Source organism: Lepidochelys olivacea, assembly GCF_965140295.1.
Source record: "Lepidochelys olivacea isolate rLepOli2 genome assembly, chromosome: 1".
Classification (NCBI taxonomy): domain Eukaryota; kingdom Metazoa; phylum Chordata; order Testudines; family Cheloniidae; genus Lepidochelys; species Lepidochelys olivacea.
The window spans coordinates 137,406,794-137,432,538 of record NC_140411.1 but is presented as its reverse complement, the minus strand read 5'-3'; the positions used below and the strand labels follow the sequence as shown (position 1 = coordinate 137,432,538).

General features: G+C 42.2%; 1 protein-coding gene across 2 annotated transcripts; it reads right to left on the bottom strand.

The window, feature by feature from the left end:
* Positions 1-864: 864 nt before the first annotated feature.
* Positions 865-24,919, bottom strand: TCEANC (transcription elongation factor A N-terminal and central domain containing). Of its 2 annotated transcripts, XM_084613312.1 has the most exons (4): positions 24,793-24,919; positions 9,922-10,024; positions 9,695-9,751; positions 865-2,486 (listed from the first exon to the last, which is right to left on the bottom strand). In XM_084613312.1, the coding sequence occupies exons 3-4, from the start codon at positions 9,720-9,722 to the stop codon at positions 1,390-1,392; spliced, it is 1,125 nt and encodes a 374-aa protein (XP_084469438.1). In that variant the 5' UTR covers positions 9,723-9,751; positions 9,922-10,024; positions 24,793-24,919; the 3' UTR covers positions 865-1,389. The 2 variants fall into 2 exon arrangements, with proteins under 2 accessions (XP_084469438.1, XP_084469439.1); XM_084613313.1 differs by lacking the exon at positions 9,695-9,751.
* Positions 24,920-25,745: the final 826 nt, after the last annotated feature.

The window sequence follows — 25,745 nt, the reverse complement described above, 5'->3', positions numbered from 1 at the left end:
CTAACAAGAATTGTAAACACAAGCTAATTTCATTCCCAGATCACACCTACCTACACAGCTAACCAGGGTTAGTGGAATCATTTTATATGTTAAACAAACAAATGGGAACATTGGTGCTTTTTGAACCATAGCCCATAATAGTTGGAAGAGGAATTGACATGGTGTTGTATAAATGCATAAAGAGAAAATATAAATAAAAGTAAATTAAGACATAGAAGAAAAATAAATGGATGCTAGCAGGATACAGGTATTAATCCTAGTTTGTGCTAGTACCACACATGATATAAACCTGAAATATGAACTTAGAAATAGGACAGATGCTTCACTATTGGACAAAGCAACAACCGTAGAGCACAATAATTCACCAATTCTTGGAGTAAAAACAGAGGGTTTTTTCCCCTCAGGTATTTATTACCTGAATGAGGAAAAATGTAACATACTGTAATTAATAACTAAGACCCCAATTCAGGAAAACATCTCTGTTCAGGAAAGCACATAATGAGACTTAAGCATATGTTTAACTTCATCCCTTAATTTCATGAATAAGGATGATTTAATAATGTACATATGTGATTTCCTGAATCAGGCCCTCAGGGGTCTAATTTTGCAAACACTTACTACCAGGTGTAATGCATACCATGTTAAAATGCAAGTTTGGATCTCAAATTGATATAATACTCTATATCATACTCATCTGATCTGGGATCTCTTTTAAAGAAGCATTTTTTGCTTAGCTATAAAACAGTTTACATCCAAGTCCATTTTTGCTTTAATTTGCTACCATTCTCCCCAGTATCTTTTATATTCGGCAGCTTATCCTTCTACTTAAACATGATTAAATTGGTTAGAGAAGTAATCTGACTCTTTTTGCAAGTGAATTTCTCATTTAATTACAGAGCAGGTCTGTGTTGGACAGTCTTCAATGATCATCCTGGAAAAAAGGTGTTCATTACAGTATTGCCATTAACTTGCTTAAACTGTACTAATGGCCTGATTTTCATAAATGCTGAGCATCTACAAATCTCACTGAAGACAATAAGAACTACAGTGTTCAATACGTTTGAAAATTAAGTCCTTAACTGTTTCGAAATACCAAGCAATCTTTGTAACAAGCACGCAAATGTTTCCCACTAAATTATATTACAACACAATGCACATTTTACACACTTACAGCAAATAAAATTTAAGACAAATCATTTCAATACAACCTCCAAAATGATTTTATGACCACTATCATTTAGCTATTATCCTACAACTTATTTGCTGTGTCTGCACAATAGCACTGATTTATAAACATCTAAGACAAATACAAAAATAATCCCAACACTTTTTTCTGATATCTATTTTATGTTTTTCACTTTTAAGTGATATTCATTAAAGGGTTAATAATCACAAACAAACCCATCTGCTGTGGTACCACTGCTCTCCACATTCATTACAAATAACGTAAGTCATCATTTGTTCATCTGGATTTGCATTTCGCACCCAACTAGGCAGGAAGAGAGTTCCCCTGGCAATCATAGTGACAGTGCAATCAAATTTTTCACAGCGCCTACATTTTATTTTGTTTGTCTGTGTGCCATCAATAACTTGGGGAAGCTGATGTTCCTGAACAGATGATTCTGTGTACAAAGCTCTGAGTTGTTTCAGTTCATCATTGGCCATTTCCATCACGGTCATATCAGCAAAAGTCTTTGGACTCATAGTCCCTGAAAATAGGCTATGTTTTAAGTGGGAATTTTTAGGATTCTTCAAGTTAGAGACTTTGCTTCTGATACAATTTTTGTACTTTTTGTCATTTCTAGCATGAAGAGCAAAAATATGCTCTTCAATTTCTTTGGATAATTCTTGCCACTTATTGGCTTCCTCTTTGCTTGTGGCAGAATCAGTCAAGGCTTTATAAATAAGTTCTGTGCATTTCAACCTCATGGGCTTCATATGTCCTTGCTGTGGGCTTGTTTCACTGCCAGCAGGTTTAGTGTTTTCATTATCGGTGTGCTGCTCTTCTAAAAGACCCAGTTGATTCACACTGCTTTTTGGCTTATTATACACTTCATCTTTTGAAACGTTTTGTGATGTCAGCAAACTGTTAGAACCAGCAGCATCTAACATTTCATGCTGATTCAATTCTCCAGAAAACTCAGTTTGTTCTTGTGGAACCGCACTGAAATATTCATTGTGCTCTTTCACACTCTGAGAAACTGACTTTTTACCTTGTACCGATGAAAGATAGTTATTCTTGTAAAGCGTCTTCCACTTTGATAATAAATGCTTTGCTTTCTTTTTCAATGTTATTGCAGGACAGTTCTGGAAGACTCTGTACACAGCTTTGGCAACATCAGTCTCCTGAAGATATTCTATAGTCATATCAACAGCTTCAAGTTCTGTAAGGTGATTTCCAATATCTTGGAAATTGTTTTCAGACAGTAGCTTCTCAATATAATGGGCTCTGTTCATAATTATTTTTTTATCAGACATTTTTAAACCTGAAAGAAAAGTAATAAAAATATATGATATCATCTTCATGACCATAGAGAAAGCTATTATTATTAATGTTCTGCAAACTTTCATAAGCTTTGTTATTGTACAATTTATTTTATTCTTAAATGTGCAAAAAACCTCACTTACACCACACATGTCCTTATTTGAATGTACACTATAGACGAAGATACTAAAATAAGCTAAATATGTAGCCAGTTACATGCTCAGTCAAAGTTTTGAGACAACAGAGTGGCTTTGCACTATATCCTAAATATTAACAGACTCTGGTTCTATTAGTCAATTGGGAAAAACAAGGTCCAAAGTTCAGTGTTCACTACTAAGAATGCCCAGCCACAAGTCCTCTGATGTTTAAAATTTAGAGACTGTTAGAGCACTCCGGCTGAGCAAAACTGTTACAACGACACAAAAAGACTCTTTTTTCTCATACTGCCAGGACACAAACTATTTAGGGCTTTATATATCAATGTCAACCACTTGAATTTCACCAAGAAGCAAACAGAAAGTCAATGCGGTCTTCAGAGAATTGGTGTATTATTATCAAGTTTATATGTTTGGTCACTGATTCTGCATGCCTCAACTTTTGGGTTCCTCACTTGAGACCTCTTGAACCTGTTTTTCATAACTGCTGAGCACTCAGTTCCAACTGAACTTAATGGAAGCTACAGATCGTCAGCACATCTAGACAAACAAGGAAGGTGGGCATCCAAAAGTTAACAACCATCTTAAAAGATTTTGCTTTGTGGCTTAATATTTTTTTAAAATCAATCTTTGTCACCACAGCCAGCCCTTTTCTTAGCAGGTTTCAGAGTAACAGTCGTGTTAGTCTGTATTTGCAAAAAGAAAAGGAGTACTTGTGGCACCTTAGAGACTAACCAATTTATTTGAGCATGAGCTTTCGTGAGCTACAGCTCACTTCATCGGATGCATACCGTGGAAACTACAGCAGACTTTATATATACACAGAGAATATGGAACAATACCTCCTCCCACCCCACTGTCCTGCTGGTAATAGCTTATCTAAAGTGATCATCAGGTGGGCCATTTCCAGCACAAATCCAGGTTTTCTCACCCCCCCCCCCCCACAAATTCACTCTCCTGCTGGTAATAGCTCATCCAAACTGACCACTCTCCAAGTTTAAATCCAAGTTAAACCAGAACATCTGGGGGGGGGGGTAAGGAAAAAACAAGAGGAAACAGGCTACCTTGCATAATGACTTAGCCACTCCCAGTCTCTATTTAAGCCTAAATTAATAGTATCCAATTTGCAAATGAATTCCAATTCAGCAGTTTCTCGCTGGAGTCTGGATTTGAAGTTTTTTTGTTTTAAGATAGCAACCTTCATGTCTGTGATTGTGTGACCAGAGAGATTGAAGTGTTCTCCGACTGGTTTATGCATGTTATAATTCTTGACATCTGATTTGTGTCCATTTATTCTTTTACGTAGAGACTGTCCAGTTTGACCAATGTACATGGCAGAGGGGCATTGCTGGCACATGATGGCATATATCACATTGGTGGATGTGCAGGTGAACGAGCCTCTGATAGTGTGGCTGATGTTATTAGGCCCTGTGATGGTGTCCCCTGAATAGATATGTGGGCACAATTGGCAACGGGCTTTGTTGCAAGGATACGTTCCTGGGTTAGTGGTTCTGTTGTGTGGTATGTGGTTGTTGGTGAGTATTTGCTTCAGGTTGCGGGGCTGTCTGTAGGCAAGGACTGGCCTGTCTCCCAAGATTTGTGAGAGTGTTGGGTCATCCTTTAGGATAGGTTGTAGATCCTTAATAATGCGTTGGAGGGGTTTTAGTTGGGGGCTGAAGGTGACGGCTAGTGGCGTTCTGTTATTTTCTTTGTTAGGCCTGTCCTGTAGTAGGTAACTTTCTGGGAACTCTTCTGGCTCTATCAATCTGTTTCTTTACTTCTGCAGGTGGGTATTGTAGTTGTAAGAAAGCTTGACAGAGATCTTGTAGGTGTTTGTCTCTGTCTGAGGGGTTGGAGCAAATGCGGTTGTATCGCAGAGCTTGGCTGTAGACGATGGATCGTGTGGTGTGTTCAGGGTGAAAGCTGGAGGCATGCAGGTAGGAATAGCGGTCAGTAGGTTTCCGGTATAGGGTGGTGTTTATGTGACCATTGTTTATTAGCACTGTAGTGTCCAGGAAGTGGATCTCTTGTGTGGACTGGACCAGGCTGAGGTTGGTGGTGGGATGGAAATTGTTGAAATCATGGTGGAATTCCTCAAGGGCTTCTTTTCCATGGGTCCAGATGATGAAGATGTCATCAATATAGCGCAAGTAGAGTAGGGGCTTTAGGGGACGAGAGCTGAGGAAGCGTTGTTCTAAATCAGCCATAAAAATGTTGGCATACTGTGGGGCCATGCGGGTACCCATAGCAGTGCCGCTGATCTGAAGGTATACATTGTCCCCAAATGTGAAATAGTTATGGGTAAGGACAAAGTCACAAAGTTCAGCCACCAGGTTAGCCGTCTATCTACTACCCAAGATCCATAAACCTGGAAATCCTGGGCGCCCCATCATCTCAGGCATTGGCACCCTGACAGCAGGATTGTCTGGCTATGTAGACTCCCTTCTCAGGCCCTACGCTACCAGCACTCCCAGCTACCTTCGAGACACCACTGACTTCCTGAGCAAACTTCAATCCATCGGTGATCTTCCTGATAACACCATCCTGGCCACTATGGATGTAGAAGCCCTCTACACCAACATTCCACACAAAGATGGACTACAAGCCGTCAAGAACACTATCCCCGATAATGTCACGGCTAACCGGGTGGCTGAACTTTGTGACTTTGTTCGTTCACCTGCACATCCACCAATGTGATATATGCCATCATGTGCCAGCAATGCCCCTCTGCCATGTACATTGGTCAAACTGGACAGTCTCTACGTAAAAGAATAAATGGACACAAATCAGATGTCAAGAATTATAACATTCATAAACCAGTCGGAGAACACTTCAATCTCTCTGGTCACACAATCACAGACATGAAGGTCGCTATCTTAAAACAAAAAAACTTCAAATCCAGACTCCAGCGAGAAACTGCTGAATTGGAATTCATTTGCAAATTGGATACTATTAATTTAGGCTTAAATAGAGACTGGGAGTGGCTAAGTCATTATGCAAGGTAGCCTGTTTCCTCTTGTTTTTTCCTACCCCCCCCCCCGATGTTCTGGTTTAACTTGGATTTAAACTTGGAGAGTGGTCAGTTTGGATGAGCTATTACCAGCAGGAGAGTGAGTTTGTGTGTGTATGGGGGGGGGGGGGGATGTGAGAGAACCTGGATTTGTGCAGGAAATAGCCCAACTTGATTATCATGCACATTGTGTAAAGAGTTGTCACTTTGGATGGGCTATCACCAGCAGGAGAGTGAATTTGTGTGGGGGGGGGGGGGGGTGGAGGGTGAGAAAACCTGGATTTGTGCTGGAAATGGCCCACCTGATGATCACTTTAGATAAGCTATTACCAGCAGGACAGTGGGGTGGGAGGAGGTATTGTTTCATATTCTCTGTGTATATATAAAGTCTGCTGTAGTTTCCACGGTATGCATCCGATGAAGTGAGCTGTAGCTCACGAAAGCTCATGCTCAAATAAATTGGTTAGTCTCTAAGGTGCCACAAGTACTCCTTTCCCTTTTCTTAGCGTGAGTCTTCCATGAACGTTTACAAATTTGGCTTAATAAATTCCCAAATGTTTGGGTGTCTTAATATCTAATATAAAATCTTTTATCTGGCTTTAACATTTTTCATTGTAAAATAAAAGATATCATCTTTCACAGAATTTATCATAACAAAACACTTAATTAAATAGTGCCAGAATGTTGCCTTTTTATTTATTGCATTTGTTTACCATGACAAAGCCATTATTTCCCCATTTCTGTTTGCCATTACAGGTAGCTTTAATTATAACAAATCAGCTTCTGCATCTCACCCCCCTAGAACAAAACAAAAAACCCAGGAGCCCATTTTTCTGTCAGTGGATGTCTAAATGTTATTGACATAAATGGGGATTACATATGCATATCCAGGAGAAACCATAAAATGTACAAAGGCTTTAGGAAACCTGTGCATTCACATTCTCCCCATATGAAACTAGCTTTCAGTGCTTATATTTAAAGTGTTTTGCAGCAGAAAACTGAAACACGCATTGATTGCTTCTTCATATTAAGCTTCTCTTAGGCCTTGACCATGTCAGGAAGATAAAATCATATGACTAACATATGTGCACTGTGTGACCAAATCACATTTGTCCAGGGAAAAATGAATAAATCCAATATACAATTCAGAATATATTTTTCAGGCCGTTGTTGTGGCTCCAACAATTTTCATTTTTAAAATGTGTTAATTACATGTGTTAATATATATACATACATACACACACTCTATTTTTGACATTTGGGGTTTTTTGGGTAACTGTTATAGTACACAGATGAACAAATTGAATTGGGAGCTGCTAAGTTAAATCCTGGGAGGCTAATAGAGAGAAGTGGGACCAGATCAGTAAACTCCCACGGAGGTCATCTCCTCTGCCCTTTCCCCTACTAGTTCCAACATTCTACATCCCATAGCAAGTAAATATTTTATTTATTTACAACGGTAAAGTAGGTTTCAGAATAGCAATTCTTATGTTAGAAATTGTTTATCTGTACTTTTTGCAAGCTCTTTAGGGCAAAGGCCTCTTTGTGTATTTTTCATAAAGTACCTGGCACACTAACTGTGCTATACAAATAATGTTTTCACAGCATATGCACTGTTATGTGGCCTAATGAAAAAGTAAAGGGCATTCGGGATGTAGATTCTTGTCATTTGACTGTTTTTAGATTTCTCTTATGCCGGTCTCATTATGCCCATGACAAAAATCAAAGCCCTCAGGACAGGAACAATATACAAATTTGTACAAAAGACCAGCAGTCCTAATACTTTACCGTTATCTCACTTTGATAAGCATAAATTAAGACTGGATGAAGTATTCACTAAAGTGAATTCTTGGCCTTGTAAACCAGTGTGATTGTGTCACTGTTTTCAGGGTTTGTCCCAGTCAATTTTTTTTTAAAACCAGAAATAGTGTTTTGTCACAGTTTTTGTATATCCCTTCTGACTCTGACCAGCTAAAGAAATCAGCCAGCTGAGAAGGTGAGACTGATAACAGGTTGGCTAAGTGCTCACATATTAAGGAATACATCTTCACCAGACCTGTCACATGTGTCACCCTGCTTTGCCTTAGTCATGAAGGTGCCAAGCAGAAGCCTGGCAGTGCACTGAATGATGAGCTGACAAGCAGCTCACATGATCTGCGCAGCCATATGCAGGTAATTACCAAGCTTGCCTAATATGATTCATGCAACTGACTAGCTTCCTTGCACCACAGATGAGCAGAGGATTAAGGTAGAGTCTCTGGAGCTGTGGTAGACTAAAAGGACTAAGAATAAAAGGGAGATAGGCAGGTGCCTCAGCGCACCAGCAGCCCTACACGCTGACCAATACTGTCTCATTGCTTCCTTGTCCTCCCCTGTTTGTCTGTATCTATTTGTTCTCTCTTGTCTTATACTTAGATTGTAAGCTCTTTGGGGCAGGGACCATTTTTTGTTCTGTCTTTGCAGAGAGCCTAACACAATGCAGTCTTAGTCCATGACTAAGGCTTCTAGGTGCTACAGTAATACAAATAATAATACTTAAAATGAATAATTATGGTAGAGAGAGTGAGGGGAAGGTCAAAGGGGAGACAACTGAAGGATGCTGAAAGAGAGGCGAAATGACCACAGGAAAAGTGAGGAAAGAGAAAAATAGAAAACAAGAGCATAGAAAATATGAGGAAGAGGTAGAGTGGGCAGACTTTTTTGCCCTTTATTCCCCAGCTGCCAAAACCCTTGCTTCACACCTCCCTGACTGCCTCCAAAAACAATCCATAAATATTCCCAGACTGCCTGTCCCATGTTTTGACTTTGAAAATCTGCTCAGCATGACAGACTGAATCCACTTTCAAGGCTCTTGTGATCTTAACTCATGACATTTTCAAAGTCAGGGAAAACTGTTGGTACACATCCAGAATATACATCCACAGAGGAGTAGTTACAGACAGAAGTTAGAGAGGAGATAGCACAAGGGGGATGTTTACTGTATATAAAGTTTTAAAAGTCCACACGATCATCCCACAGGGAACAGGAAGGAAGGAAGGAAGAAGCCTATTTAAGCTATCTATTTGTGCAGAATTTAAGATTTCACTAAACTAAATGTTTCAGTACATTATGGATGCAAAGATAAACTTTCTGCATGTGAACTGAATGTAAATCTTCCAAATTGAACTGAATGGAAAGCAATGCAGTGTTATCTTTTTGAATTTGCAGACAACATCAATACCTACAGTGAAATTAATATCAATTATTTATTACAGGGTCTGCCATGTTTCCCTAAGTGTGAACCACAGCCCAGCCTGACCTTCTTCGAAGCTGACTGACACCCTCTACTGGCATCCTAACGTGCCTCCAAAATGTCAAGCATGAATAGGTATAAAGAGCTTTGTAAATCTTGGATGATTGGTATTAAAAATGAAAAATGCTACTTAAGTATAGTTTTAAAATATTTAGAAAGAAGAGAGACTGACAGGATACATTTTTCAGTTACATCAGTTGAATTGTATGCATAACAACATCCTCAGTCTCATTGTTTAGTTTAGAAATACACACAGTCTAGTACAATGAGAAGGTTTGTTTAATTCTAAAAAACTAAAGTGATGGAAAAAATAACACTATTCATTTCCAAAAGTATCCTACATCCTTAATAACGACAAATACAGATCCAATCCAGCAAGTACTAGATTACGTAACTAAAAGTTACACAATGAGAGAGCAGATGTATAAACTCAGCACTGCACTTGATTAGTTTCCTGTCTTACAAAGATCAAGTAGTTGGTGTTGAAAGAGGAAGAAAATCTGCTGGCTGTTATGGTTGGTCATGAGACACAGGGTGAAATTAGCTACAGTGTCATGTGCTCATCCAATATGTATTATACTGCACTTCAGGATAAGACACTGGTTTGGCTAACACCCTCACCTCCAAACAAGACCTTTTCCAGCCCTTTTACAATGGTTACAAATGTGTGTGCACTGTTCCATGCCACATGTAAATTCTATATCCATACCTTTTACACGCACATGCACACATGAAGTGGTTAAGTTACTTACGAGTTTTCTGAATCTCCCAGGCATGCATTAACTTTTCCAGGACTTGGCTCTAAATGACTAAAAACATACATGCTTTAAACAACACATACAGCCTATGTATGAATCAATATGCCATAGCAAAAGATTAAATATAATATGGATTAGAAGTAAAAGAAATGTGTTGAACAACTAAATGAGCATTTATTATAATCTTAGAAAATTTACAGCTCAAGAGATAGACTACTTACATGTAAAACAAAATAGATGTGTTTACAGGAAATCTTTCCTCAGAGGTTGATGTATGCATTCAATGAATAGTAAAGATTCCATACGGAGCAGTTCACACAGGATCTATGAGCAAAGTTAGATAAGAAAAACCAGAACAGTTAAAGCAGTTATCAAAATATGTGTACAAAGCTATTAATAGACCCTATGATGGCCTCAGAAAAATTAATGTCTGAAGGTGCTCTGTCATCATCAGCAAACAATTTATCTGGGCTCTTAATCAAGTTATTAAGATATATTTAGGGCCCTACCAAATTCATGGTCCTTTTCCGTCAATTTCACTGTCACAGAATTTTAAAAATCATAAATTTCATGATTTCAGCTATTTAAATCTGTAATTGTTCGGATCGTGAACCAAAACGGAGGTGTGTGAGGGGTCACAAGGTTATTGTAGGGGCATTGTGGTACCGCTACCCTCACTTCTGCACTGCTGGTGGTTGTTGTGCTGACTTCAGAACTGGGTAGCAGAAGAGCGGTGGCTGCTGGCCAGGAGCCCAGCTCTGAAGGCAGAGCTGCCACCAGCAGCAGCGCAGAAGAAAGGATGGCATGGGATGGTGTCGCCACCCTTACTTCTGTGCTGCTGCTGGTGGGGCACTGCATTCAGAGCTGGGCACCTGGCCAACAGCCACCGCTCTCTGGTTGCCCAACTCTGAAGACAGCACAGAAGTAAGGGTGGCAATACCACGACCTCCCTAAAATAATTTTGTGGACACACACACACCCCGTGAAACTCTCTTTTGGGTCAGGACCTCCAGCTTCAGAAATGGTGGTCTCCCCAATTAAATCTGTATAGTATAGGGTAAAAACATACAAAAGACCAGATTTCATGGTCCGTGATGTGTTTTTCATGGCCGGGAATTTGGTAGGGACCTAGAGATATTCCAGCAAAAAATCCCTCAAATGAAAACAGCCACTTTGTGTAAATGACAAAGAACAATCCGTGTATCTCTCTCTCTCACACACACACACACAGAGGAAAGACACCTTTAGTCATTTTGATTGTTAATTTCTTATACCAATATGTCTGGTTTGCCAATGAAACTAATGTTGTTAAGGGCCAACTGTTTCTGGTTTAACATGCTGTACACTGAGTTTTGGTAAATTTTAAAATGTTCATCACTCAGAATTAAACAATGTTTTAAATTACATCTGTAAGTAAACAGTAATATCCTACCACTATAGGCATTTATGACAAAATATTTTTAAAAGACCGGAAGCTCCCCCAAAATCGGAAAATCAATGGGAGATATCAAAACAATAACCCCAAAATGCTCCACCATGCACAATACCAGCCTTATTGTGTCCCTTCCACTCAGAAAAAGAGAGGGACCCTACAGTATGTCCTGAAGGTCAACAAAACTGGTGTTTCAGACCAACAAGGTGGAATGAATTCAAAAGTTCACTTTCACTTTGGTTGTTATAGGTCATCTGTAAACCACGGTAACCTGTGAGAACAAAGATGGGGAAGAGAAAGCCTAGGCACTATTTTATCACTAATGAGGACAGAAGATAGGATAAAGTCTGATCCTCACATCAACAGAGTTAGCTGATGAAAAAACAGTATATTCCCTCAGAACTTTCTGGAAACAGTGGTTATGCTGGCCTCCAGGAGTGAATGTCTAAACCAGTTCCCACTCAAAAGAAGAGCACCCCCACCTTGGATCATAGGAGGAATGAGTGGTCTGTGATGTGGGTACATTTCCAAATGCCCTATCTTCCATCCCAGCACAAAGAAAAGATCAAGAGTGAGGAAGACCATGAAACCTTGAGCTGTTCCAGAAGAACTGTGTATTTTTTTCATATAAAAACTTAAAAATGGGTGTGTTGTTCAAAGTCATTAGGGGTCCACAGAACTTTTAAAAACATTTGGGGTTTACTGTAGTATTTTGACCACATTCTCATTAGCATGCACAGATGTGCATGTCTGCTGCTCTCTGTCCGAGAGTTGGAAGCATTTCAGCACTGCTGTATTTAGTTTGTGAAGGGCTTTAGGATCCTTCTGGATTAAAAGTACACATATAAAATACAAAAATCTTACTCTAATTTTTGAGTCACTGTTTTATTAAAATAAAAGGCAATGTGAAAAGAACATGAGCGGCACCCGCACAATTACTGCTCTATAAACCAGGCCAGGACTCTGGAGTTCAAACTCTGGGACGGATGAAAGAGAGTTATCACATCAAATCCTTTGTCCCAGCTCACACAATAGCAAACAGAAATCTGTGTGCTAACCAATGTAAGACACACTGACGGTAGCTATAAAACTCTACAAGTTTTTACTGGAGGTTTCATCCCAAAAGGTTATTTTTGTGTATTTGGAGGGGTGGGAGGTAGAGTTGTTCTTCAAAAGAACAGATAGGAGAACTCCCAGTCAATCGTGATCTCCGGCTGCGCAGTGAGGCTACCACTAAAACAGGCTCCCTACCTGCCCCGGCCCTACGCCGGTCCCGGAAGCAGCCAACGTGGCCCAGCGGGCAGCGATTAGGGGTCTCCCTCCACACGCTGCTCCTGTCTGTAAGCACCACCCCCACAGCTCCCACTGGCCAGGAATGGGGAGCTGTGGCCTAGGGGAGCTGCGGGGGCGGTGCTTGCAGAAAGGGGCAGCATGCGGAGCCACGTGTCGCCCAACCCCTGCCCAGGGGCTGCAGGGGTGCTTTCCAGGAGTGGCGTGGGGCCAAGTAGGCAGGGAACCTGCTTTAGTGGCAGCCATTCTGCACCGCCAACCGGGAGCTGCTGAAGGTAAGTGCTGCCCGGCAAGAGGCTGCACCACAACCCCCAGCCCTGAGCCCTCTCCCAGAGCCAGCACCCCATAACCCCTTCCTGCACCCCAACCCCCAGCCCTGAGCCCCCTCCCAGAGCCAGCACCCTAAACCAGCCCTGAGCCCCCTCCCGGAGCCAGCGCCCCATACCCCCTCCTGCATCCTGAACCTCCTCCTGCACCCCAACCCCCAGCCCTGAGACCCCTCTGAGAGCCAGCACCCTGAACCCTCTCCTGCACCCCAAGCCCCAGCCCTGAGCCCCCGCCCAGAGCCAGCACCCTAAACCAGCCCTGAGCCCCCTCCCAGAGCCAGCACCCACACCCTCTCCTGCACCCCAACACTCTGCCCCAGCCCAGAGCCCGCTCCTGCACCCAAACTCCCTCCCAGAGCTTGCACCCCTCACCCATTCCTGCACCCCAACCCTCTGCTCCAGGCTCAGCCCAGAGCCACCTCCCACACTGTCAACCCCTCGGCCCCAGCCCAGAGCCCGCACCCCCTTCTGAACCCCAACCCTCTACCCTGCCCTGGTGAACGTGAGTGAGGGTGGGGGAGAGCAAGTGATGGCGAGGGGGGGGGATGGAGTGAGTGGGGTGGGGCTTTGGGGAAGGGATGGGGCAGCTCCTGGGTTGCCCTTAAATTCAAAAAAAGTGATCTTGGGCATAAAAAGGTTGGAGACCACTGGTCTAGGGTCACCAGTATGGATGCCCAGGGTCCTGTGCTGCTCCCAAAGCAGCTATGCTGCAATATAATCCCACCCTTACATGCAAAAAAACCCACCTCCTTAGAGTATGTGTATCATTGTGGGTTCAAACTAACAGTAATTTTGGGGTATATTTTCTATCGAAAATCCACTCAGGACTCAAGAAGAGCATGCCACAGAGTTCCTTCCCACTCAAAGCTCCACTCCCCAGAGTGATGGAGCTCCAATAGTTGTGTTGTGTGGAGAGAGAGAAAACATGGTGTAAAGCAGTAGCTTTGACCCTACTCTCCTCTACCAGGTGGACCCTAGTTTGCTTCATTCTGTTACCATGGGCACAAGTTAGTATGTGGCCCAGTTAGTGGCAAATTATCCCATACTTACTCTCTCCAGACCAGAGGCTAAGCACGACAGTATTTTGTCACTATCTTCCATTAATAGGGTGACCAGAGGTCCAGATTTTATAAGGACAGCCTCAATATTTGGGGATTTTTCTTATATAGGTGCCTTTTCCCCCCCATCCCATCCTGATTTTTCACTCTTGCTATTGGGTCACCCTATCCACTAATAATAAATAACTCTTAATTCAACCATAGAACTCAATTTTACAAAGGTAGGTATCATTATCCCCATTTTCAGGAACAGAGAGGTGAGGTGACTTGCCCATTGTTACATAACTGGTCAGTGACAAAACCAGGAAGAGAATCATGATCTTTTGATCCACAGCCCAGTGTCCTAGCCACGTCACAATACACGGCTCTAAGTAAACGGTTGGGGGAAAAAACAGAACGTTTGGGAACAGAGGCAGAACAGGAAAGAAGCAGAAGAAAAATCGCAAGTGTTTGAAGTGATAAGACAATGCTTTACAGCAGTAGCTCTCAACGTTTCCAGACTACTGTACCCCTTTCAGGAGTCTGATTTGTCTCGAGTACCCAATGTTTCACCTCACTTAAAAACTACTTGCTTACAAAATCAGACATAAAAATACAAAAGTGTCACCGCAAACTATTACTGAAAAAACTGCGTACTTTCTCATTTTTACTATATAATTATAAAATAAATCAACTGGAATATAAACATTGTACTTACATTTCAGTGTATAATATAAAGAGCAATATAAACAAGTCACTGTCTCTATGAAATTTTAGTTTGTACTGATTTCGCTAGTGCTTTTTACATAGCCTGTTGTAAAACTAGGCAAATATCTAGAGGAGTTGATGTACCTCTTGAAAGACCTCTGCATGTCCCTGTGGTACGCGTAACCCTGGTTGAGAACCACTGCTTTACAGAATGCGCTCAGCAATTTTAAAATGCAGGATTTAATTTTTTTACCACCAGAGGGGGCTGTAGTACAACAAATCCATGACATCTTGATTTTTTTTTCCCTTAAGTGTAAACTGATATTTACTATGGGTGGATTCTATGACATAGAAAACTCACTCTGGATTATTATAACTGTACCAGCACACAAGATTACTGCTTTTTTCCTTTTGTGGGTCTCTACCTTAAAGGGTCAGTTTTTCAAAAGTCCAAGCAACAGATGAGCCAAGCAAAATCATAGTCCCTAAAGTGTACAGAGGATGCACGGCTTGATTTAGCATAATTTTGTAACATTGACATTATTCTGCTGCATGTAAAAGAAGAAAGGTAGCAGAATCCATTCTTTGCTGTTGATTGTCTGTTTTGAAATTTTAAGTACAGTTAAAAAGACCAACAAACAAACTGTCTTTCAGGAAAAAAGGCAGTAATCATTATAGAAGCTACAGTGAAACTAGGCAACATTTCAATCCATTTATTCAAGTACTTATAATTCTATTTTCAGGTCAGGGGAAACAATAGTAAATTTGGAGCAAAGAAAGTCATGCTGTATGCACAGCATTTTAATATCAACTTTTGTTAGAAAAGAGGCAGCATGATCTAATGGACTGAGAACATTTAGGCCTGGAGGAGCACTCTAACCTGAATGTGCCACACCTTAAGTGGTGAGAGGGTAGCTTCTAGCACTTATGATTATGAAGGTTACCTTCCAGTCCTGAACAGAGCGTAAACTGATACAGTACTGCCTTCTTAGGTCTGCAGGCAAACAGCTCCAATGCCCCTGCTGCAGCAGTGCATGCAGTGGTCAGTGTCACATCAGTCTTCACTGCTACTATTCAGAACTGTCTGGGAAGCTCAAAACTGACAAAAATAAGGACAACGTCACTCTACTATTTGGAAAACCTATGAACTTTATCAGGGAAAGCACTGAAACTATTTACTGGGTAGGACCACCAATAAAAACAGAGGCTGGGTGGAAGGAAGAACAGCAAAAACAACCCTTCACAACATCTAGAAAGATGAGCGAGGGGAAGAATAGTGGAGATGAGATGACTGTGTGTGCAACAGTCAGAAGGCTTGGGGAAGAGGACCTATAGAAACATTCTCAAGACAGTCCAGAGTCTGCGACAGAGAGAGAAAATGTTTCTCTTTTCCAACAGCCAGAGAGGGACTACGGTACTTCAAATTTAATCAGATACCTACTTGCCCAAAGCTGATAAGAACAATGGCCTGCTGACAGGAATGCTAGCAGTTTAGGAGTGCCATGGTACAAGTAGGCATCAAATAAGTTTCTCAAGTCCTGACTGTGACAATGGCTGACCAGTTGCCGGCTCATACCAAGGCCCTTAGGACTCACTAAACACTGACAAATGCATAGCTGGAAACCAGCCCGGCTCACCTGTGGTGTTAGCACTGTCAAAATAGAAGTTAATAAGAATGTGTGTAGTGTTTAGAATTAATGAAATGCTTGCAGGATGCCGTATGTATTGATCTCACTTATAATATCTGTAGCCTACAGTATAAAATACACAACTACAGAGGTTTACAATGCACTCACCAAACAGAAAAGAAACATTAATTAGTGTAAAGTGCTAGTTAAGCGCACAGAAAACCCTCACTGAAACCAAACGAGCCATTGTGAAACAAAGGACAAAGACTTCGTTGATTCCCACCCACCCATAACTCCCATAAGAGGGGCCCTGTGAGTGAACTCATCCCATAAGACTGAGCTCTGGGGAAAAGGAATTAAAAATGCCTGACAAGAAGCAACCGTATCACTATGCTGCTTGGAGTTCAGAGAGGGCAATATTTCTAAGCATAAGTAAGGGATCCCCAAGCTACTTAGTCTGGGTTAGCCCTAAAGGACATAGAGCTTGCATATACAGCAGCTATCAGTTTTTGGATCCTAAGACTGTAATTCATTTGCGTGTGTGTTTACCTTCTTTAGCCTTGTAACTAACTCTCTCATTTCTTTTTCTTAGTTAATATATCTTTAGTTAGTATTATAGGATTGGCTACAAGCATTGTCTTTGGGTTGAGATCTGATGTACAACTGATCTGGGGTAAATGACTGGTCCTTTGGGACTAGGAATAACCTGAATATTATTGTGATTTTTGGCGTAAGGGATCTCTATCACAGACGCAAATTTACCTAGGTGGCAAGACAGACTGGAGTTTGTCTAACCTGTTTTTTAAAACTTCCAGTGACGGGAATTTCACATCCTCCCTTTAAGCCTATTCCAGTGCTTAAGAAAAACTTTCTAACTATAAGGGTATTAATATCATACCTAAATCTCCCTTGCTGCAGATTAAGCCGATTACTTCTTGCCCTACCTTCAGTGGACATGGAGAACAATTGATTACATCTTCTTTATAACAGCCCTTAAGCATATCCTCCATTATTCAAAACATTAATGAAATATTGAATAGTATCAGGACCGACCCTGGTGGGACCCCACTGGATATGTCCTCCCAGTTGACAGTGAACCATTGACAACTACTCTCTGAGTAGAGTCTTTCAACCAGTTGTGCACCCACCTTATAGTAATTTCATCTAGACAGTATTTCCCTAGTTTGCTTATGAGAATGTCATGTGGGACTATGTCAAAACCCTTACTAAAATCAACATATATCATGTGTACAGCTTCCCTGCCCCTCCCAAATCCACGAGGCCGGTAATCCTGTCAAAAAAGGAAATTAGGTTGGTTTAGTATGATTTGTTCTTGACAAACTCATGTTGGTTCTTACTTATAACCCTATTATCCTCTAGGTGCTTACAAATTGATTGCTTTATAATTTGTTCCAGTATCTTCTGAGGTATCAAAGTTAGGCTGACTGATCTATAATTCTCTGGGTACTCTTTGATCCTGTTTTTAAAGATAGGAACTATATTTGCTCTTCTCCAGTCATCTGGGGCCTCACCCATCCTCCAAGAGTTCTCAGAGACAATCATTAATAGTTCTTAGATTGCATCTGCTAATTCCTTAAGTATACCCTAGGATGGCTTTCGCCCTTCCAACTTTAATATATCTAACGATGGGGAACTGCGGAAACCCACCTGCTGCCACCACAGTGGGGAGCTGCGGGGGTACCTTAGCTCCCCGCTGTGATGGAGGGGAACTGCGGTGGTCCTCCTGCCTCCCTGTGGTGGGAGGAGCTATGGGGATCCCTCTGCTCACCCCAGGGCGCCCAGGGGGTCCCCCGCCTCACAGCAGTGGCAGGGAGTGGTGGGGGTCCCCCTGCCGCTGCCACTGTGGACAGATGCGGGGCTTCCCCCAACACGCCGTGGCAGCCATGGAGCTGCGGGGGTCCCACTGCCTTGCTGCAGTGGCAGGGAAGTTGCCAGGGTCCCCCTGCCCCTCTGTGGTAGCTGGGGACTCCGGCGGAAAGGGAACTGCTGAGGTCTCCCTGCCCTCCTCTGATGGAGAGGAGCTGTAGGGCTCCCTCTGCCCCCCCATGGCAGACAGGGGTCCCCCGTCCCTCGGCAGTGGCGCTGCAGGGATCCCCCTGCCGCTGTCCCTGTGGGGAGATTCAGGTGTCCCCCTGACCCGCCGTGGAAGCCATGGAGTTGCGGGGGTCCCACTACCCTGCCGCAGCAGCAGGGAAGCTGCTGGGGTCCTCCAGCCCCACCATGGTGGCTGGGAAGCTGTGGGGATCCCCAGCCCTCCACAGCAGTCAGGAGCTGCAGGGTACCCCCATTGCCCATGGTGGCTAGGAGCTTGAGGGCCCGCTGCCTCAGGACCTCTGTGACAAAATCGTAGCCTTAATTATGACTCAGCTGCATAAAAGATCAAATTCTGATCTATGAATCAACATGACAGCTAGGACAATGCAGACCACAAAGCCCAGGAAAAACCTTGTGAGATAAAGCATTCTAAACAGAGAGAATACAGCTATGGAGCAAACTACCGGAGGAGATCAAGGGAATCCAAAGTCATTAGGAAATACTGCAAAATCTCTATGCAGCCCTTTCTACCTTCAAAATGATACGGACGAAAGCGACTCCCACATCTACACTGCTACCAACAAAATCTAAAAGAAATCAAAACCAAAAACCCTACCTCAAGCAGAGTTTTCACCCTGAAAAGTGAGAAGTGCCAGAGACTCCAGGAAGTCCATTATGACTTCACTATTTCTATTGATCTTACATGGAAGGTGTTAAGATACTGTGGTGATAGGCAGCAGTCTAAAACCCTAAAATAGATTGTGATCCTTTCTATTTTGGAAACAATATTTGATGGGATTAGAAAATACCATTAAAATAGTTATTTGAGTAGTAATACTGCCTCCTTTTTGTTATAAGCTGACACCATTTTTTTTATATTTAGCAGGCGTAAATACGCTAAGGTTTTATATGATTACGTAGAAATGTGTTCATATGGTATTATTGAGGGTCACACATGAAATTACTTTTCTACAGAAATCTGATAGAGCATCCAAAATTAGTCATTAGACAACTGAAATGTCACATTTATTTCTATTTGAAAAAATATTATGTCGCAAGGACTAAGAATATTTCTTTCTTTGAAAACTTTTTACTGATTAGCTTTCTGTTACACAATTTGAAATGATCATATTGGAGGATTATGATGTCTTCTTTGTTTTTTTCTTATTTTTAGAACTATAACAACCACACTGGTTATTGAAATATTTAAGAGTATATGCAAATGACAGTACTAATAGACACGGACAAACATTCTTATCATTAAATTGATCACATGTAAGGAGCAGTTATTTAGCTTGTTATTCTACTACTTCAAAGATATAGTTTCACAGGGTCTTCACCCTGGGCATCAAGTCCTCAGCACTAGAGAATCTGTGAGCTGAACCACTCACACTGCATAAATTTTATCATTAGTTTACGAGTTCCACTTGATCTGATGGTGGAGGCATGAGTCCCTCCCAACATGATATGCGATGATGGTTTCTTTGAAGAATGGTTATTGGTTTACATATTGTATCCCAAATCTCACTTGCCTTACTCATATGAGTTGTCCTGTTGAATTTAATGGGATTATTCACCTGAGTGAGGCAAAAAAGATTTGGCCTTTTATTAAGGACTAACTTATAGCTCGCTATTTTCATGGGCTGTAAATATTAATCTCCATAACAGCATTTCCCCCTTTGTTTAGCTTCATGTCAGTTTGTGATAATTCTATAATGTATTTTTAATTTTTTTAAAACAAGCTTTTAATACATACAAACTGAGACAGTATTTCCACTTGTTTTTTATTTGCAATTTCTTTGGTGGCAAAATGATGGTATGCAATTCTGCTTATATTTTATCACATGATAATTACATTAATTTTATTACTGTCCTATACATTGTTCAGATGGAATTTCATTAATGAGTTTAAGGAATTATATTTACACATTAGTAATAGACTTTATTAGAGTTTCTTGAAATCTGCAGCTGTTTCAGGTAGAAAAATACTTCCATGATATCTCTGATCTATGACCAAATCATATTTCTGTCAGTCTTAAGAATTATTTAGCCTGGTGTTTTCAAGTTTTGATGCAATGCTGTATTACTTGAGAGTAAGAAGATATATTCCTTCATACACGTTCCTTCTCCCCCAGCCCTTCACCTTCTACATATCTTTATGACAAAACTGAACAGGAACAGGCAGGAAAATATCCCTTCTCTCTTTCAGCTACTTTTCAATACTTATCAGTAACAGGTAATAGCTGTGACCACTGGATAAGAACGTTGAATCTCCTTCCTTCTGGGAGCTCATAACAGATCAAGCTTTTGTCACAAGGGATTTGTTTTCAAAATATGCACTATTATTTTTGGACACAATTCCAATGGGGTGGTTGGGGGAAAGCAGTTTAATAAAATTCCAGATCTTAATAGAAGATTCAAGTATTGTAAATTAGTAACAGGTGGCGAGTTATGTTTGATTTACAATATTTAAAAAAAACAGACCAGTCAGAACAAGACAGTAGTATTTTGGTATGCAATAAGCAACTTTTGACAAAAGATACCTGCGAATTAACATAATTTTAATTTAAATTGGGAGTGTCTGAACTATGGAGAAGGCATACCCTACTGCTTTCACAGAGGTAGGGTTATGGAACCTTCCCCCCAAAACTTGTATAGCGGAGGGCAGGGCTTACCTGGAGTACTGAACTCTGTAACAGTCAAATAGTAAGTGCTGGTACCATTGACACTGTACCATTTAAATTCTCACAGTACATTTACCCAATCAAAACTATTTACCCAAAGAAATATTTTAGGGTGTGTGAGAAAATCTTTTATTTTATTAGTCCCCATTCATGATATGAAAAGTAAACCCCCATCTCACATTTTGCAGAGGTAGTGCATTTTAAAAGACCTACAATTTATTACTGTAAAATCTGAAAAAAACAATATTGAATTGGCAATGCTTCACTGTTCCCTTATAGCCAGAGGATGCTATATCCAATTCTCTCATTCTAAGAACATGCCAGGAGACTCTAATACAATTACAGGAACTGCTGCAGTTTATAAATGAACTAATTTAATTAAATCCAGTTTAGTTTTCTAAATTGCTCAGATAGATGGATTCATGCTAGATGGAGGAAAACCACTAAATTCATACTGCCAGTCACTTAGGACAGATAGCCAATATGGCAAAACTGCTTAACACTACAGAAATCATCCAAGAAGAAATCAGATTCTTCACAATTTGTAACTGCGTTACTCAATAGAAGGAATTGAGCACAATTTCAATTCAAAATGATGTCTCCCAAACCCATTGAGTATTCATAGGTTTTTAGACTAGTACTTCCCTGGATTCACTTTTTATGTGCAACAGAATCCACAGCATTGTCAAACCCAACCTCTCAAAAAACACGAGTCAGGCTCACTATTTTTTTAATAGTTAATTTTTGTATTTGCCTTCTGGGTTTTAATCCTTCAATGCTCACACCTTCAAGCTTTTCTCCACAACCATATGGTCTAGAAACTTACTTTAAAAAAAATGCATGCTAATCTCCACTTTCAATCATCTGACTCTAAGAGCTGGTGCGTTAAGAAAAAAATCATAAAATTTTGTCAGACTCACAATAAAATTGTAAGAGTTGGTAAAAATGCACCTATTCACCACAACAGTGTTTTCTCCCCAGCAGCAAAGCATTCCTCAACTCTCCTCCAACTTCCTCTCGCCATTACTTCTCTTTCATCCACCTCACTACCTACTATCAGATTCCTTCCTGCCTGAACCTGAAGGACGACCCATCACTCTCACAGATCTTGGGAGACAAGCCAGTCCTTGCTTACAGACAGCCCCCCAACCTGAAGCAAATACTCACCAGGAACCACACACCAAAAACACTAACCCAGGAACCTATCCTTGTAACAAAGCCTGTTGCCAACTGTGACCACATATCTGTTCAGGGGGCACCATCATAGGGACTAATCACATCAGCCACATTATCAGAGCCTCGTTCACCTGTGCATCTACCAATGTGATATATGTCATCATGTGCCAGCAATGCCGCTCTGCCATGTACATTGGTCAAACTGGACAGTCTCTACGTAAAAGAATACATGGACAAAAATCAGACGTCAAGAATTATAACATTCAAAAACCAGTCGGAGAACACTTCAATCTCTTTGGTCACTCGATTAGACCTAAAAGTGGCAATTTTTCAACAAAAAAAATTCAAAAACAGACTCCATTGAGAAACTGCTGAATTGGAATTAATTTGCAAACTGGATACAATTAACTTAGGCTTGAATAAAGACTGGGAGTGGATGTGTCATTACACAAAGTAAAACTATTTCCCCTTGTTTATTTCCCCTCCTACTGTTCTTGTAAAGTGCTGGAAATGGCCCACCTTGATTATCACTACAAAAGGTTCCCCCCCTCCCCTTCTCCTGCTGGTAATAGCTCACCTTTCTTGATCACTCTTGTTACAGTGTGTATGGTAACACCCATTGTTTCATGTTCTCTGTGTATATAAAATCTCCCCACTATATTTTCCACTGTATGCATCCGATGAAGTGAGCTGTAGCTCACGAAAGCTTATGCTCTAATAAATTTGTTAGTCTCTAAGGTGCCACAAGTCCTCCTTTTCTTTTTACAGATACAGACTAACAGGGCTGCTACCCTGAAACCTTCCTGCCTTTGTCATCCTGGTGTACGCTGCAGGTTTAAAGTTGGCCTATAGCCTCTAGGGTCTCATCCCATATCTTAGATTTTGCATTTTCCAGTTATTTTGCAACTTCCCACAAATTGTGTTTATATCATACTGTAGGTTTACCTATTTTAAACCAATAAGGCACCAATCCTGAATGAAGCTTCTTTCACGCAGACCCCATCGAAGTGGAGTCTCATAGAAATCCTGACCTCCTGGTATCCTGATTTGGCCTGACTGTTGGTAACTATCTCCTGGTTTCTGCCCTCTGGTTTCTCTTGATTCTGATCTCTGTGTGTTCCAGCCCAGCCTGATTCCTGGTAACTGGCTCCCTTGGCCTGTGCCTGATACTAGGCCAGGCTAACCATGCCCCGGCTCTGACATACACTGACAGCAAAACTTTTTCTGTAGCACAGACATAACTTTTGCACTAGTGTAGCTACACCAGCGACTGGCCATCAATGGCTGTAACAAAGGTAAACTCCAGTGCAGACAGTGTCAGATAACAAGATAGAAAACTCACCATGCAAATTACTCAGGCAATCAATCCCATAGTAGATTGTTACTGTAGAAAGTGACATATTCTCACTATGGTCCAAAATATGCCTTTCAAATCTTTCCTTAAAAGTCATTTCTCCCACAAGGCTCTTATCTTTCTATCTGAGGGTTATATACTGCTTCTCATCACTGTATGATCAGAGTACATCTTGTTCTCCCTTCCCAAATTCCTTATCATCCCTTTAACATGATGGAAAGAGAGAAGACAAAGTTTAACATTGAGCTACAAGACAAATGCTGAATATAGTTACTTGCTCAGTTACTTACTTTTGCTGAATACCATTTTTATCTTTTTTTCTACTGATCTGTTTATATTCTAAACAGGATCCTCGACTTGTAAAGCACCTATCTTATTCTAGGCACCATAACTTAAATTCACTCCTGTGCTTCTGCACAGCCTGGCCCAGAGAGAAAGGTTGGGACAACTTATGCTTCCTCAATTCTTGGGCTGTTGGAAGGAGGGTAGCTCAGCCTCCTAGTTTGCACATGGCTTCCCAAGGCCCCTGTAGCAGCCGGGAAACAGATGGGAGCATCCTAGAAGGCCCCCTTTGCTGGTGGAACCATACTGTTGCTTAGAATGTAAGCTCTTTGGAGCAGGGACGGTCTTTCTATTCTGTGTTTCTACAGAGTCCCCTAGCACAACAGGGTCCTGGTCCATGACTTGGGCGCCTAGGTGACATGTCAATATAAATAATGATAATCTGCATGCCATTGTTCAAGCATAGCTGGTGCAAAAGGACTGAAAATTATCTGTGAACTGGGCCTATCATAAATAAAAACCTGTACTGTGTATGTCTGCGGCTATTACCTTAGACTGAGGAGGAGTTAGTAATGTAAACAGCTGACCACAGAAGTCAACTCTACACTTCAGCCCACCAAGACTAGAGTGTGTTGACCGTTAGCAACAAAACCCAAAGGGAGGTGAAACCTGCCTGGTTCTAGGTTTGGATACGAAGTGGATTCAGTTTGCAAAACTTCGGTACGAAGCGGGGCCCAAACCGCTTACCCAGCTCCTGGGGGTGGGAGACACCGTAACCCCTCCCTCCCTGTGACAAGGGGCGGGGTTTGGCTGAGTTTCACCTCCAGGGTTCAGGTTAACACAAAACAAACGGTGTAGGAGTCGAACTCAGATCAATTGAAATCTGGCTGTTCCCCCCCACAGGGCGGGGAGCCCCCGATCTAGAGCGCAGACACGGGCTTAGGGGAGACGGTGTTTCCCGCCCCTGGCTGCAGGGTGCCCCTAAATCTAACTCCCGCTATCACTGGGGGACGCAGGGGTCTTCCCCTCCCCAGACGTCTGACCCCCCCCCTTATCACTGGGGGCGGGGAGGGGCAGGCGGTCTCTCCCCGGTATCCCGGGGCGGGGCAGCGACCGTTACCTCCGAGTTGGGGCAGGGGACTCCTCCGCCCCTCCAGGCTGAGCCGGGCGCCGCCATCTTGCCGCTGACGTGCAGGGCGGGCCCCAAGCTGGGGGAGCTGCGGCCGTGGGCGCGCGGGGCTGGGCGGTGCTCGGTGGGCGGGCGGGAAAGGCAGCGCAAGAGCCCGGGGAGAGCTGAGCCGCGCCCCCTCCCCAGCGGCGGGAGTGACTGTAACGCACAATCCCGCCCGCGCTGTTCCCTGCCCCGCCGGACTTTCCCGCTCCCGCCCCGAGAGAGGGGAGACGCTGTGGCGGGAGAGCGGAGGGAAATCTCGTTCTTATTTGGCGGCCAGACCACGTATAAGCAGTTTCATAACAAAGCCCAGGCCCTGAGCAGTGTAGGGGGAAGCCAGCTGCAGGGCTAACGTGGCCCCAGCGGTTTCTGTGCTGTCACACAGGCAGCAAAATCACACACACACACGCCATTCACCTGTGACTGTCTCCAACACGTGCAAAAATGTCTCCCCCGAGCCTCCAGAGGGGAACTGTCAAATATAGGCAAAATCACCCTCCCAAATCCCCCCCGAAAGAGAGAGACCTTAAGCTGCGGTGAGGCTGGTGGAAAGGTTTCAGTCCTACAAGCATGCTGTTTGAGATCATAAAAAGAATACACAGTGTGTGTGTGTGTGGGGGGGGTTGTCGATATCACCTTCACCCCATGACTGGACCTGTGTTTTAAGGTCACACCTACAATACAACTAAAACTGTTTCCAACACAGTTGCCTCCTGACTCAAGTACAATATTCATTCCATTTTGGCTTCTGCTGTGCTTCATTTACTCAACTAAAGTCTTGGTATGGTGGTGTTTCTGGGTCAGGAGTGATTGTTGTAAATGGGTCTCTTAGCATATTTATAACTGTAATGTGTTGCAGATAGAGGCTGACACAAACATCAGAAGCTTCACACATCATGCTC